Source organism: Octopus bimaculoides, chromosome 4 (genome assembly GCF_046866305.1).
Source record: "Octopus bimaculoides isolate indiv1 chromosome 4, ASM4686630v1, whole genome shotgun sequence".
In the NCBI taxonomy this organism is placed as follows: domain Eukaryota; kingdom Metazoa; phylum Mollusca; class Cephalopoda; order Octopoda; family Octopodidae; genus Octopus; species Octopus bimaculoides.
The window spans coordinates 91503458-91520427 of NC_142931.1; the positions used below are offsets into that span (position 1 = coordinate 91503458).

General features: G+C 34.3%; 1 protein-coding gene across 6 annotated transcripts in view; it reads right to left on the bottom strand.

Annotated features, from left to right (window-relative positions):
* Positions 1–8251: 8251 nt before the first annotated feature.
* Positions 8252–16970, bottom strand: part of LOC106875727 (uncharacterized) — a 95289-nt gene continuing 86570 nt past the window's right edge. For all 6 annotated transcript variants that reach the window (XM_052967234.2, XM_052967233.2, XM_052967232.2 and 3 more), the window contains 6 exons: positions 16329–16513; positions 14060–14152; positions 13210–13319; positions 12966–13074; positions 11679–11996; positions 8252–9232 (listed from right to left, as the gene is read on the bottom strand). In XM_052967234.2, the coding sequence (XP_052823194.1) occupies positions 9153–9232; positions 11679–11996; positions 12966–13074; positions 13210–13319; positions 14060–14152; positions 16329–16513 (895 nt within the window). In that variant the 3' untranslated portion in view covers positions 8252–9152. The remainder of the gene's footprint in view (positions 9233–11678; positions 11997–12965; positions 13075–13209; positions 13320–14059; positions 14153–16328; positions 16514–16970) is intronic.

A 16970-nucleotide genomic window follows, 5' to 3' on the forward strand; every position in this document is an offset into this window, starting at 1 on the left:
CATATCATAGGCTGTGCTGACTTACTCGGCCTTTATAGCCTACCATACCCTCTTCAATGGTTTGTAAAATGTTTCATGTGTTTTGTACACAGTCAATGAGGAGTTGTATTTTAAATAAAATACGGATCAAAGTATTGGTTCTCCACTTACTGCTCATATCTCACACATGTAAATACTGTCCTCATTATAGTTGAGACATACTCCGTCTCCAAAGGATTCATTGCTACTCCAGTAATTTATAATTCTGGGTAGCTTTCTAAAGCCCATATTAATATTCATGGCAAATTATGCTCCAATTTCATCTACGTTTGTGGGGAACCATAAGCTATCCTTTTCTTCACAAGTTAATATATCATGTTGGAAACTATAACTCATTTGTTTATGAAGTGGAATCACGTGTTTTCATGGCTGTAATAACAAGATATGCGCTGATATTCTCATTTAAATATGAATGTGATTACGGGCGGTTTTGTAAAGAAATTGTTAATCTAAAAGTAAATTATTCATAAAAGTCTTGAAGCTATGAGATAATACATAGTTAATTCAAAACTGAATAAATAAGCATTGCATCTAACAGAGTAATCTGAATGCTAAAGGGTTAAGGCAGTGATTCTCAGCTGGGATCCATGAAAAAATTTTGCCATAGATGTATTTATTGCAAGAAACGACTGTTTCTTTAACGTTTTGCGTGGTTCAACTTGCACAATACTCCAGGAAAAACAGTAAATTTTAGAAGAAGTATGTATAAAACTAGTTTTTAACCCATTAGTATTCAGGTTAGTTCGTGAGTGTAATGCTTATTTATTCACATTGTCTTGAATTAATCATGCATTATCTTAGCTTTGACATTTCAATGGTGTGATTGCTTATTTTTAGAATGACATTTTAGGGTAGGTGTGAGAGGCCATATGTGGCCAGTGTGAATACTAATGAGTTAAATATCAAATTACTTTGAGTGTCGACTACACTATCCATGACCTGTTGGGTCACCTGGAAAGTCTGCATTTCCCAACAAAGTAGTTTCATGGGTTTTTCTTTTCACATGCTTTCAACATGACATTCAAATCATGCATAAATGGCTCCTTTCCCCGGGAAAGGAAAGATTTGGCTGCTATTTCTTGCATGCCCTGTTACCATGTAACAGGTATTTCGGGTCCTTTATCACAAATAGCTGTTACTTGGTAGCAGGGCATGCTAAATAACAGCCAAATCTTTGGAGCTGAATGCACTTAGGAAAACATTTTTCTAATTGTATTCCCTTGGGACAATCTTTTGCTTTGACTCTCAGAACTTTCAGCTTGTTTTGTTCGTTAATTTCCGTAAAAAAAATTTTTGTAAGTGACGATGTAGAGAGTGCCATTTGCACACGTTCACTCTCTCTTGCACATGTACATACAAAGATCTATGCATATGTACATGTACATACATCTTTCACTTTAAAATAAATAGGAAATTTATGAAAATTGACGAACTCCAGAGAGTCAAAGTGAAAGGTCCCCATTCGCTTGGGAAAAAAACCATTAAAATATTGTGTTTAAAGAAAGCTAAAATATAAATACTTACTATACAAACTTACATTTTTGAAATCACACTCAGTTACACAATATTTCTAAATGATTACAATGTTGTGTATGTCAAGTCGTCTTTTTTTTTTTTTTTTTTTTTCTTAGTGCAAAGACTGGATATGTGTCGCAGATAGTGAACATGTGTTTGTGTTGATTGATATGCCATGATATTCACTGTGTGTGTTAACGTCATGGAAGCCATGTTTTTCACATCAAGAAATAAGACAAAAATTGTGTTTAATCGTTTTCATCAATAGAGGTCCAAATATCAAAAATTTGTACTGCATCGCTGAAGATGAATATGCAAAAACAAAACATTAAGATAAACTATACTATTTCTGAGATATTTCGGTTACACACAAGCATCTCTAGAGTTTTAAGTAGTATTATAAGTAAAAAAAATAAATTTTTTTAATGGTTGTGAACCACTGCTTTAAAGGGCCAGCAAATTAAGTGTATAAGATGCAAATATTAGATATGTATGAGCTGCCTTGCTACAGTTTGAGATGTACATATATCGCAAGGTGAGAATAGTCAGAACTTGTACTAATCTGATGACTTCTGGTTTAGTAACAACTATATGTATTTAGCCATTCAATATGAAAAGGTTTAAGCCTTTTAGCATGCAGATTATTCTGTCAAATGTAATGCTTATTTATTCATGTTTTGGATTAATATTAAGGCTTCAAGTTTTCTGTGCGATTGTTTATTTTTAGAATACCAATGTAGGATAAGTGTAAGAGACCAGATCTGGCCAGTTTAAATACTAAGGGATTAGGCAGCATTATTGCTATTATAGAATTGTCAGAGATACAACTACGAGTTTCTATTCTGGAATAAATATCTTGTTTGTGAAATGACTAGTTCTGCTTATCTTATAAAATATTTAATTTCCAGAATCAAATGGGAAATGTTCCCAGCCCAATTTCAGAGGCAACCTGTGTATGTAAGGAGTGGCACATTCATGTGAAAATTAGAATGACAGTTTTTGATGATGTGAAGTAATTTAAGAAGTTTGGGACCAAGAAAGTGATTTCTAGACAAGATGAAGTATGGATTTCCTCTCCTGTAAAGAGCTGTATTCTTAAGAGACAAAGTGAAAGACAATGATAGAAATGATGTCACTCCACACTTTACTGCTCTGAAAATTTCTCCTCAATGGCTTTCAGGTCGCTTTCCAACTTCGATACATTTTCACATATGTTCCTGGTGAAGCTAAGTTTTATTGCATGATCCAAGCTAAATGTCGGGAAGGGTTTTCTTTCCCCCTAAGGTTGATGAAAAGTTGGGTAACATATGCAGCCTTAATGATGAGGCTAAGTACTGCTTTTATTCTGGAATAAGCATCTCATTTGTGAAATGACAAGTTTTGTTTATCTTATAAAATATTTAATTTCCAGAATGAAATGGGAAATGTTGCCAGCCCAATTTCAGAGACAGCCTTGTGTTGGTGCATTATATAAAAACAGCTATTTGAGTTATTTTGAATTCTGTAAAGTTAAATTCATAGTTACTCCATGTCCTAAACAACCATATATATGCGGCAGTACCTTTTGTTTTGAACAACTCTGATCATGAATAAATTGTGCTTTGTATATATATAGATATATATAAAGCATGATTTATTCGTGATCAGAGGCGTTCATAAACCGAGGTACTATTGTATTAAATGAATATGAGAGAGACAGGAGATAAAGTAAGATTTATTCATGATCAAAGTTGTTCAAAAACTGATGTTCTACTATATATATATATTTATTCGAGATTTTTTTTTTTTTTTTCACTCTCCACTTAAAATGGCAAACCAATGACATTGAATCAGTATTGCGTCTATTCATCATTGCAATATTTGGAACTACATCAGTTGGAGGAAGTGCACTATTGTTGATCAGAAGTTTTTGAGTCAACAAGGAAGATTGTAGCTAGAATATTCCTGAAATTAGACCTCTTTTAGGGAAAATAAAGATATAAAGCTTAATATAATTGACTACCTAATTCTAAATATGTGGTTAGAATGCATGTCTGTAGGTCCAATTCATAGATAGTTACCCTGAATCTTGAACAACTGGAAGCTATGGCAACAGTATAATATATTGATTAGCAAATAATTGCCATTGACATGAATGTATTTTGAATATCAAAATTTCAGTTTATTGTAAAGATTCAAATACAAAGATCATTCCCAAGATGTATCTTCCTTTTCACCAGGGGTTATAGTTTTAATACCCAAACCTAATTTAGCATGTCAATCTTCTGCAAATATTTGGAGAACTAATTTTTAATCTATAGATTTCTGTTATTTCATGAACATTTGACATTTATTAAATGTTTCAAGTAAAAGATAGTCTTTGCATTCTACATAATTGGGAACTGCTGGCCTACACCATATAGTAAAAATATGAAAAGAGAGAGAAAATGCAGAAAAAGAATAATTAAGCATTGAGATTAGTCTGTCAAGTGTAATGCTTATTTTATTTACATTGTTTTGAATTTGTCATGCATCATCTCACGGCTTTGAGATTTTGATGCAACTTTTTTAGAATAAGGATATGTGAATACTATAAAACAAGTAAAATATTGGGTTTGATGTGGCTAGCTTAAATGCTAAGGGTTAATAAAAATGTTTCTTGGATACTGTATTCAACATTCATCTGGCTGACTCTTTTTGCCATAATTTTCCCTTATATTGTTTTCTTCCCCCAACACCACTTCGTGGGGTTCAGCCTCGCTAGATTGGTTTTTCACCATTTCTCAACTCTTCTCCAACTAGGTTCCTTTTAACTGACTGAGTGCATGGTACTTTTGTAACCAACTCTCATATTACATACCCTAGGACCAGCATACTCAGTTTACTCTTTTTCACTGTACATTTAATTCTTCTTGTGCCTAGTTTTACTCATTTCATTTGTGCTCCATATGTGTTATATCAATGGAGAAAGCTTTCTACACTTCTTTTCAATCTTCTCGTATTCAATGCTTGTTTCTCTACCTCACAATATTATTTTTCTTCTATAAGCTTCAAACATTCTACTCTTAACCCAGAGAATTAAAGCTTCCTGAGCTTTTTTCTACCCAGTTTTCATAAAACAAACGTCTCCACTTTGTACTGCAAGCAAAGTTGTTTATCAATCCATATCAAGCGTTCCCATTTCACTGACAGCAGTAAGATCTTTCTTCTTCTCCCCTAAGACTTTTGTCTAAGTTAACTGATTCTTTCTGTCAACTATCTCATTGGCATACCTATTTTAGCACAGATTAGTTTAAATTATTGGTATGGGCTTGGTGAACTGTAAGTGGCTGAGTCCTGCTGTGCATGCTAAATTTCTTAGTGAACTTGTTTGACAGCATTCCTGTACATAACTCATAAAAATCATCTCATTATCATTTTGAATCTGGGTTTTATCCCCATTAATGGGGGTGGCCGGATCTACCTCAATGCCATAGCAACTGCCCTTTTACCATCTTGCCCAGCTTTGGGCATCCTCCTTTCTCAAGCCAACCCTCCCAATCTCTTCCTCCACATTTTCCTCGGTCTACCTCGCTTTCGCTGTCCATTTATTTCAGACTCTAGCACCCACTTCAGAACATGCTCCTCATCCCTCCTCAATGGATGCCCATACCACTGCATTCCATTCCTATCAAGTCCTCAGTCCTTCTCAAAATTGCCATCTCTCTCAAACACCATGTCTCACTCCCATATAGCATTTCTCCCTCAATCCCTCCATTGTCTCACTCATCAGTACCTCCATTAGCAGTTCCTCTCTTGCACTCTGTTACCACATCAACCACTATTGAAAACAACACAGATCCCTGATGCACACCAACTTTCACTGCAAACTTCTGACAGCTCTGATCCAATTATCACTCGTCTTTACCAACTCATCTCTGCTCTCACTATTACCTGTAGTACACCTCTTTTCTTCAATGCCCACTCAATCACTTTCCTTGGAACCCTATCAAATGCCTTCTTGGATCAACGAAGCACATGTACAACTCCTCCCCCTTATCTCGGTATTCCTTCTGCAATCTCCTTACAATGAACAATGCATTTATTGTCCCCCTTCCTGACATAAAATCAAATTGCATCTCATCCACCCCTTTCTGAATTCTCCTCTCCACCATCTTCATTGCATGCTCCAATAACTTCACTCCTCTATACGCCCCACAACTCATTGCATCCCTCTTCCATCCAGCATGCCCTGGCAGTGCTCCATCCTCACAACAATCCCTATCTCTCCATTGCAGTTATTTCCACACTTACCAGCTGCCTTTCCTGTTTTCATTTCCTTCATTGCCTCCACTACTTCTTCCCAACTAACCCTCTCCACTGGCCCATTCACCACAGCAACTTCTACCCTCTGATCCCATTCATAATTCCCTCCATATGCTCCTTCCAAACTCTTCCCCTGTCCTTCTCAATAAAATTCAACCTTCCGTCACTCTCCTTCATGCATCTTCCTCCTTCAACATCTCTTCCATCATTTTGAAAAATGAATTGATTTAATAAACCTAAACACTATCTGGGTTCTCATCCAGCCCGCTCAGCCTACTTCCTCTTAGATCTCACAACCACCCTCTGCACATTTCTTCATGTTATTATACCTGGTTTAAAAGACTTCCTCAAATCCGGTGCATCAATGCTTACCAACTCCCCAACTCTTTCCCTTGTTTCTTCTTCCTTCAGTTTCCACACCTTTCTCCTCTCAACCGTTCCCTTTCTCACATGCTTTTTAACTTTCCCCTTATCCAAGTGAGCAACCACCAACCTGTACTGCAACTCACTTGGCACTGTCATCTACACCTTGTGAGATGCTTGTTAAAGGCCTTCTCCTGATCAACAAATGTTAATTATAGTGTCTCATGCATCTTCTAACAATCTTCCTAATTAGTTGTACTATAATTCTGTTACTTTCATAACTTACTCCATCTGTTTGCTATCTCTAAAGTATACCCCTTAGAGCATCTACTTTGTTCTACTAGCAGTTAACGATCCACTCATGACTCCTCTGCTATCTGATCAACTATACAAATGATAGCCAAAGTATCTTCAGCCTCTCAGCATTATCCTTGCTAGTCCATCTGCTTATCCTTTATATCTTTAAATGTTCTTTTAATTATATAGTTGTCGAGCACCTTGCTCTCTCTGAAATCAGTGTAGATCCTCTCCAACACACTCCTTAATCAGCAACCTTTTGAGGTAACATTTCCATACCTCTTCAACATCATGATTCATACTAACACTACTCTGCACTCCCAAAATAGTGACCAACTTCTTACTTTCCACTTCTCTATTAAGCATATGTGAGTGGTAAGTTGTCGGACATTTCCTGAAATAAGATGTTGCAAATGGTTAGGTCATTTTATATCACATGGCCTAGCTTGCTCTCCTGTATCATAACTATAGTTATCATGATGTTCCTCAAAAAATTGCATTGAGCTCACCACCATAATAATGAGATCATAAAACATTGGACTGACTCCTGTGCAGGTGGCACATAAAAAACACCACTTGAGAGTGGCCATTGCCAGAACTGCCAGACTGGCCCTTGTGCCGGTGGCACATAAAAAGTACCCACTACACTCTTGGAGTGGTTGGCATTAGGAAGGGCATCCAGTTGTAGAAACTCTGCCAGATCAGATTGGAGTCTGGTTCGCCAGTCCCCAGTCAAATCGTCCAACCCATGCTAGCATGGAAAGCGGACGTTAAGTCAGTCCTAAGGTACAGGGATTGCAGTTACTGATGAAATTTCATTATAGTCACTAATTGATTACCTCAGTATTTTTGTTCTAAGAATATAGTTCATCAACTCCAGGAATGTTACTCACCAAGGACTCTTCTCTAGCATTTGTACAATCTCCCCAGATTTATCTTTCAACATTGATGATAGTAACCCTGAAATTTTGTATCTGATGGGAAGGGTGGTGGTGTAATTATTAGGTGATCAAGTTTTCACATGTTAACATCTAGAGCATCTCATTTGCACTTGTAGCAGTTGATGATACAAAATAAGTATTAGGCCCTGTATAAGAGTTTTTCATTGATATTTTTTTTCTATACTCCGCCTGTCAACTAAATGCATTATATACACATGGAAATGGTTAAGAAAGAAGGGTTGTCAAGAAATCAGAGTGTAACTTATCTGAATAGGCCAGGTCACTGGCTATGGCTGAGTTAGTAGACCCAGCAATAATTTACTTTTAATTATTTGATATCTACACTGACATTGTAAATGTGTACTTTGCTCCAAAATGAATTCTAGATTAGTCTTAGTCACCAAATTTTAGTTGAGTATTCTTTGCCTTGGTAATTAACATCTATAAGCTGATTTGCTGTGTGCCTGAAACAGGTAGCCCCAAATCAGCTCTGATGGAGTAGATTTTTGATCAAAGGAGTTCAGGTGTAATTATTGCTAATATATTGTCGAAGCTTCAAACAAATAAGTGAGTAAATTAAATAGAAGACCTCGCATTTGAGATGATGCTTGCATTAGAATACCAGATTCTACCTCTGTTGAAAAGTTCATGGCCAAAGCATCTGTCCAGCAATAATTAAAATTCGAGAATAAATGACATGAAGTAAGAAATCCCAATTTTATAACACAACCATACATTTACAGTAGAACAATAACAAACGACCAAAAAGCATCAAAAACCAATGTAAAGAAAGAAAATGCAGGAGCATATCGTAATAATTACATAAAAGCTTTACTGGTCACCAGTTTTGTCAGTACAATAAATTCTGATTTACTTATACATTTTGTGCCAAATCAGTTGTGTTCATAGGTATGTCTGTATGTTTAATTTGTATGTAATGTGTATTTACATACATAAAATCTTACATCTATCAAATACAGTAGTTTCAGTAAAAAGACTCAATCCCTATATTTCAAAGAATTAAAATAGCAATTAGCATATTCCCCTATGTCTAGTTAATAAATCAGAATTAATGTGGCATAAGAGCTGCATACTCAGCAAGTATTCAATATATGGCAGTCAATTTGCAATATTTTACAATGTGCAAAAATAAAATTAAATCAAAAAAAAAAAAAAATTCAATATAATAATTTAAATTTTTCATACAAAGGATATCTAAACAAAATTATAATTCTAATAAAAAATACTAAAATACCAGTAATCTCACTCTTTCACAATTAACAATTAATTTCACATCTCTCCCCATTTTCAATGATACTTACATGTAAGTTTTCAAACTAATTTTGTCCACTTATAATTTTATAACTTCTGTAACCTTATGAATGTTTGAAAATTTTTTCCATAGCAAAGTTCCTCAAGTTTTCCTTAGCCTTTTTACACTTTGAAAACCAAAAGGATGGCTTGGACAGTTATTGGTACCGGTCCCACTTTGGTGTAAATCATGACTTATGCTGTTACTTTCACTCAAGCCACATGCACACACTTGTGTTAACTTGCACACCTTAGTGAGATCAGTTGCACAAACATAAAGAGTCATTCACTCAATGCCTGGATGAAAAAAAAAAATTAAACAAATATATGTTTATGTGAAAAATATCTCTGTGAGCATCTCTTAATTTTCCTTTTTTTTTTTTTTTTATATTACATTCACCTTCAGAATCGCATTTTGTGTATCTTTAATATTCTTCCAAGTCGCTGTTTGGCAGTGGCAAATCCCTTCTTAGGTTTCTTGGCTAATTGATGAAAGAGAAAAAGAGAAATATGTCAATGAATGAATTCAATAAATATTTAAGTAAATTTTCATTATATTGAAGGTGAAATCCTTATTGTATTTTGATTCCTATAATTGTTCAGTCCTGGTTGAACAACTCTTATTTCAATCACAGGTTGGCCACCTCTAATGTGGCATCTTAGGAATTAACCTAATTTGACAAATTATATCTGTGTGTTTGTGCCCCCTACCCCTTTCTTTCTCATGTTAAGTGTGCAGAAGTTGGTGTATTCATTGAATATGAACAGAGAAAGAAATTACTTGTTAAATAGAGACATAAAGAGAAATAGCTACAAGATTACATAAACCTATGTAATGTAACAGAAAAGTAATAGTATCATTTTATCAGTGTGGAGTTAATATTTGTGTGTGTGTGTGTGTGTATATATATATATATATATATGTATATATATATGAATATATATTAATAATCTAGAGAAGAACCACCAAAATGCAATTCAAACAATGAAGATCAGACACCATCTAGAAAAACGTACTCTACAAAATACTAATTTAAAAATCTATACATATCATCATCGTTTAACGTCCGCTTTCCATGCTAGCATGGGTTGGACGATTTGACTGAGGACTGGTGAAACCAGATGGCAACACCAGGCTCCAATCTAAATTTGGCAGAGTTTCTACAGCTGGATGCCCTTCCTAATGCCAACCACATATTTAAATAATTTGAGAAAACTAATTTCCAAATCAATCAGGTACAACCCTTCAGTATTACATGCATCTGCATATCGTACCTTGGGGTCTTATTTATCATATATTTATCTAGAAATATACAAAGTATTTAATAAAAGTCAATAATAATTCAGTTTTTGGGGGGTTAATAGATATGAGGGTATTCTATTTCAGATAATACAAAAAAAAAAAAAAAAACCTATTGAGTATATCTGAAAGTAAACTCATGATATCCATTTGCACATCACGAAATAATACTTGAAGGACATGACCATTATACTAGCAGGGTATATACTATACTTCCTTAATTATCTCCTACTTTAGTTAACACTAAATTAATTAAATATGAAGGAACTACACATGTTTCAGTATTGGAAGATTACAATATATATACATACACAATCATTGGAAATGAATTACAATTTATAACATTGCTATTATGGGAAATTGTTGCTCTGCTTTACAAGCAGTCTCCAGGAATAAATAAATTCATATATTGAAGCATTACTGTGTGTGTGTGTATATGTATATATATATATATATATATATATATATATATATATATATATATATATATATATATATATATATATATATCATTGGCTTATTCTGCACATTGTTTGATGCTCTGAACATCCCTGTTTTCTGGCCTATCCTGGTTATGTATTTCATCATTTTGTTTACAATCACTATGAAGAGACAAATTAAGGTAAGAAAAACTCCTCTATTGATTTTTGACTGTAAGGGGTCATCCTTGTAGGTCCATTTTACCCATGCTTGTATGAGATGAACAGATTTTCTTGGATTTTCTCCAGTACCTTATCTCCTCACTTGTTGCAGCCATTTGTCATCCCCTTTGTGAGAATCAGTTTCTTGAGATTAGTTTAAATACTTCTTCAGTCTTCTTATTTTCACATTACATCTGATTCATCTTATGCCCAGTTTTTCTCTCACCTCATCTGTGCGCTGTTCTTCATGCACTGTGGAGCTTGCTTTCTTCATTGCCAGTGCCCCTGGACTGGCTCTGGTGCGGGTGGCACGTAAAATACACCATTTTGAGCGTGGCCATTGCCAGTACCGCCTGACTGGCCTTCATGCTGGTGGCACGTAAAAGCACCCGCTACACTCTCGGAGTGGTTGGTGTTAGGAAGGGCATCCAGCTGTAGAAACTCTGCCAAATCAGATTGGAGCCTGTTGTAGCCATCTGGTTTCACCAGTCCTCAGTCAAATCGTCCAACCCATGCTAGCATGGAAAGTGGACGTTAAACGATGATGAGATATATATATATATATATATATATATATATAATGTCTATGTTTCAAGTTGTGTCCTTTCATGCCAAGAAGTTAACTTTGTTATTCACTAAAATAAGGAGTCAATCTGATTGACTTGAAGTCTTGAAAATGGTACCCCAACATGGCCAGAGTTAAATTATTGAAACCACTTAAAATGTGTGAAAATTATCAATATTTAGAAACTAACTTAGTGTCTAGGAAATATTTCAGTTATCAGCAAAATATGCCTGCAGGGTTGGCTGATGTTACTAAACCCTTGATCCAGAACCAGAATTCTTGACATTAAGGGATGTAATGGTACTTAAATTCGATTGGCTCTTGTATTGTTAATGGTAAAGTCTAACTTGGCTATAAGAAACAAAAAAAAATTGAAAAATTTCAGAACCGAGATAATTTTATTAAAAATTAGCATCACTTACGTTTAGATGGACAACCTAGAGGTGAAGAAAATGGTCGAGGTTGGAGAGACCCTCCACTCGATCCAATGACGCCACCATTACTACTAGTAATGCCACTGCTGGTTCCTGGAACTGCTATTGTACTTGGGGTTCCTGGGGCCACAGCTCCTTTTGGTGGCATACTTGTAACATTAGCTGGTGAGAAACTGCTGTCTGAAGCTGCTGATGTACTTGCCACAGCTGGTAATACTGTTGTTGCTGTTGCTGTTGCTGTTGCTGTTGTTAGTGTTGTTGTTGTTGTTGTTGTTGTTGTTGTTGTTGTAGATGACACTGTTGATGCTTTTAAAGAGAAATAAATTAGGCTACTGTAGCTTTTAAAAAGATTTACAAATGAATACGTACATAAGTAGGAATCAGACATCAGTAAACAATTAGATGATAAAACAATCCAAACAAGCATTGAAGAAAAGATACAACTTAGAATTGCTTTAGCAATAATAAAAAAAAACAATTGTCTAGAAGAGCAAATAAAAGAAAGTAGAGTAGAATTCTGATTTCAAGCATTGTGACCCTGTCAGCAGTTACAATGTTAATGAGTTATACACAGAATCAGTTAGTAGTAGGAGCTGCTAGATGCTAGAGGTAACAGGTAGTTTCTGGTGTGGATGTAATCTAAATAGAGCTGATGTTGTAATAAAAGTATAGAAGTTGAATTGTGAAAGGGATAGAAAAGGTTCAATAAGTTAATACCTATACAAGAATCAAAAGGTTCCTTCATCAAGTCAAAAAGAAGATTGATGAAGTATGTGTAAGAAGCATAACATTGCAAGACAATGCAACATGGGTACTGAATGTTGAAAATCTGTAAAGGATGTTGAGAAATAAGTATGATTTGATACATTTGCAAAAAAATTTGAGTGCAAATGGCTGGCCATTAAATGCATAACTGATATATACAGAAGACAAAACTACATGAGTATGAACATGTAATGTGAACAGATGACAAGTGTTGCATGCCAACAAGACTGAAGATGATGTGGAAAGAAGTGATATAGTCTTGTAAATAAATTGATAAAGAGTCAGGATGAGTAACAATGCTATTTTTCAGACCTATTCAACCTACACTTGCATAGAGAAACAGACCCCAAAATAAGGCTGGTAGTGACAATAAGGATAACATACTGAATTTAATCAGTTTTGAGACTAAATTAAGGCACCGACAAAGTGTGTAATTAAATACAGCTACACATATTGAGAAGTTACAATAAAATTTTAAATCCTCATTGTCACAAATTCAAACAAGATTACCTGGTGATAAATTGTGAGAAGCTGAATGCCCAGGAGACATTGAAGGCTGGATGTCTTCAGGAGATTCTTCAGTTTTTAATCTTTTACGGTTACCTTTTTTAGATTTTGCCTGAAAAAAAAATGGAACCAGGGAAATTAATCAAAATTGTTATAATTACATGAACTACTTTGTTTCTATAAATTCATGTAATATCCACTTTGCCTCTATATACATGTAAGCACACACAATTTATCAACAACTTACAATAGTTTCATATTTTGCTGCTGTTGCTGCCAATGTGCTTTCCATTGATTCCCTTCGAGCATTATCACGTGCTACTCGTTCCCGCTTTTCACCAGATACTTGAACACGTGCTGAAATAGAAATGAAATATTTTCCATTAAATTGAGAGGAAAATTATGATGACAACATTCCTAATGTTGCAATATTTTAATCATCACCCTATACTTTGATTAACACTTCACAACAAACGTTAGATGTATAAACTGAGTGATTTAGACTTTTGACATATTTTGAAATATAGTCAATCTTTATGCTTTCATTTGAATACAAGATACTTTCGTTTACCAATTTTTGACTCTTCAAGTTTTGATTACCATAATCAAAAGCAGAAAGTTTGAGAAAGATTTTTTATATCAGCGTCTTCTTTTTATAAACAATTAATGTACTAAAAGCATATCCTCAGAGATCACTTGGATTAATTTTGGATTTATGTTTTCATTGTAAGGTCCATAATAATCATGACTATAGATTGAGTGAGTGTCAATGATTCATGCACCAACATGTTCACAAGCTCTTAGATACTCAGTTTCTCTATATTCTCCTTCCTCTTCTCAAGGAGCTAAATGCATATACTCTTCCCACATGTCAGTTAAAACACTTCTCCCAGCCTCTCCTAATGAGAACTTACAACGTTCAGAAAATCTCTAACCACCAATGCATTTTCACAAACATTTGGCCAGTTGGGAAAAGAAGAATCTGCAAATACCCAATTCCTTATAGGCATTTAAAAGAAAATATTTTAGCCAGAATTTTTAAAGTGTAAAGACGAAAGAGTTTTAAAAGAAAAAAACTTGAGAAAAAAATGTAACACCTTTTGGATTCCACGTTTCATCTTTTTTCTGCTTGCCTCTAGGTTTAAATATATGTGGATCTTCATCATCAGATATGTCTAAAGATGGATAAACTAGAAAGGAAATAAAATAGCAGAAAATATAATGAGTAAAGATATACATAGAACTCATTACAGCTTTAAATTAAAGTGAAGTTCTGTAATTGCTGCATGTACAAGGTTACTTCAAAAACTGTAAATTCCAAATCCTTTGCGAATCTCAAGATTTTTCACAATTTTTTGGCTGATCTCATGATTCACATAAGGCTGACCAAAACCTTATGAAGGAAATTTAGTAAACTGAAACAGTGTGGAAAGAAACCTAAGGGACCATTCCTGTTACTAGGGAATAGACTTAATCTGTCACCCAGTTTGACACCATCATTTGACTCTAAGATGCTTTTAGCAAAGTCCAGTGTTGCAGGCATTTGGGCCTAGTCTTTGATCTGAGGATAACGTTCCCCTTTGGAGGCCCTGAGAAAGATTGTGGATAGTAAAAATAAGTTTTTACTATATTTTTGTAACACTATCACACTAGTATCAAGTTTAGATATTTCTGTGAGATAACAATTCTGCTGTTTCTTAATAATCAATACATTACTAACCAATAGCACCTAAGCTATCAAATTTGTATTAGACAGACACAACTCTGTAAAAAGAAGCAAATCATTAGATTACTAAACCTTACTTTGATAACAAATCAAGAAGTTCTTAAAATTAGTGATGGCATTGCTGGGCCATTGTTTACAAAATTAATTTGTAAAATGATCCCGGCTATTGATCCCGGCTATACATATTAAATATGATTTTACACATGCATAGATGCATGATTTTTTCATATTTTGCATCATGTAAATATATATCATGAAAAATAATATTTATTTTCCCAGAAAGATAGATAATTATGGCAGTGTTCTTTCTATCACTTTCAACATTATCCTGTGGAGCTAGACTATCCCCACTAAATACTTTTCCTCTCTATCCATATCAACTTTAATAGATGGAAACATGCAAAGTGTATCCTATCTACAAAAAGAGGAGCCCATATTTACCCAACCTATTGCCTCACTTTCAATATCTCAGCTTTGATGAATATTCATGAATAATTACATCTTTTGTTACCATAAGTTTTTTGTCTTTCACAATAACTAGCAATACAGTTTTGGTAGATCAACCTTTATCCTACATCAAACAAGTGATTTTTTCAACAAAAGTAATGTTGTTATCTTTGATATCTGGAAAACTCAAGAACATCTAATGAAACGGCTCATCTGTGAGCTACAATGAACTCTCATTACTTGGATTACCAGTTACTTGACAGATTACTCTATCATAGTTGATATACAGAAAAGTCATGCTTCAATCCAAATTCTATTAACAGAAACAACTTTAATGAATGAAAATCCTGAAAACAACATCAATTATGACAACCAAGTTTCTTTCAAGAACACCACATCTAAAAAATACTCAAAACTATATCATCTTTATTCATAAAAAAATTTACAACTAAAATCTTCACAATTTCTATAAATGCTTGGTTTCAAAACTCTGATGATCATCTCAAGGTGGCTACATCATCATCATCGTTTAACATCCGCTTTCCATGCTAGCATGGGTTGGATGATTTGACTGAAGACTATATTTATAAATCAAATTGCAATTGAAACACTAAGCTTTCACTTTAGAGTCAAAACTACCTTAACTCAAACTAGAATACTGCTTTCGTATCTGAGACAGAATAACTGTTATATGCACAAATATTCTAGACTACACACCTACAAATGCCTACCAACATTGTTAAACTTTTACTTACTATAACACCAGAGCCACTAACATACTGACAAATCATGCTCTCGTTATGTGTATCATACCCTTACTATAACAGTTCCTGCTCTTCTGAACTAGTAATTAGTATACCACTATCAACCAAATTCATCTTCCTTACATCATACCCATCGTCTTGCTACTAAAACCCTCCACTAAACACTTTGCCCCAACTATCACTGCTTGAAATGCAACATTCTGCAACTCTCTGTATGTCTACATTTTCCCTATTCACTATGGGAAACCACAATGACCTCACCAGCCATAAAGGCCTTACAAAAACAATGAGTACAAGCCTTCCTCTGCAGGTTAAAATGCTAAAACGAAAATAAGTATACATTTTGGCAATATGTTTCATGGTTTTGGTGTTTGTTTTATAATTTTTGACCAATTTCTCATTTTTAACTTTTACAAAGTGTATACTTACTGTATTCATCATCTTTATAGCAAACTCCCAATTGCTCTTCTTCATCAGGTTGTGGACCTGACCATTGTTTACGACCTTTACCAGTACCTAAAGCAGCACCTCCTGAAAACAACTGTGGGCTCCCCATACGACTCATAGATAGCATGCCTTGAATGGCATCCCGCATTGTCGGTGATGGAGCACTGCTAAATAAAGAAATACAAAAAATGTCATATTTAATTAAACATATTTTGATGATTTAAGCAAGTGAATATTTGTAATGCCCACTGAAAATATATTAACTAAATTTAACTATTTACACTCAAAAACGATTTTAATATTGCTAATCAGTGAAAAGTAGTATTTTTCAAAATTTAGACTCAAGCTAAACTTTAGTATTTACTTACTTGAAAAGTCTTTCCATTACAATTGTTTACAAATAAAAAAAAGTACAGTAGAGTAGTAAATCATTTTAATAACTGAAGTAGCAAAGAAAAATTATCTAGTACTTAGGTATATAAAATCATGAGATTTAGCAGGCAGATCACAAATGATTAAGAAAACTAATACAACTAGGGTCATTTTATGCTGTCATCTTTCAATTAAAAAACTTCTTATATTTTTTAAAATGGAAAATTTGTTTGTAAGTTTTAAAATTTTCTC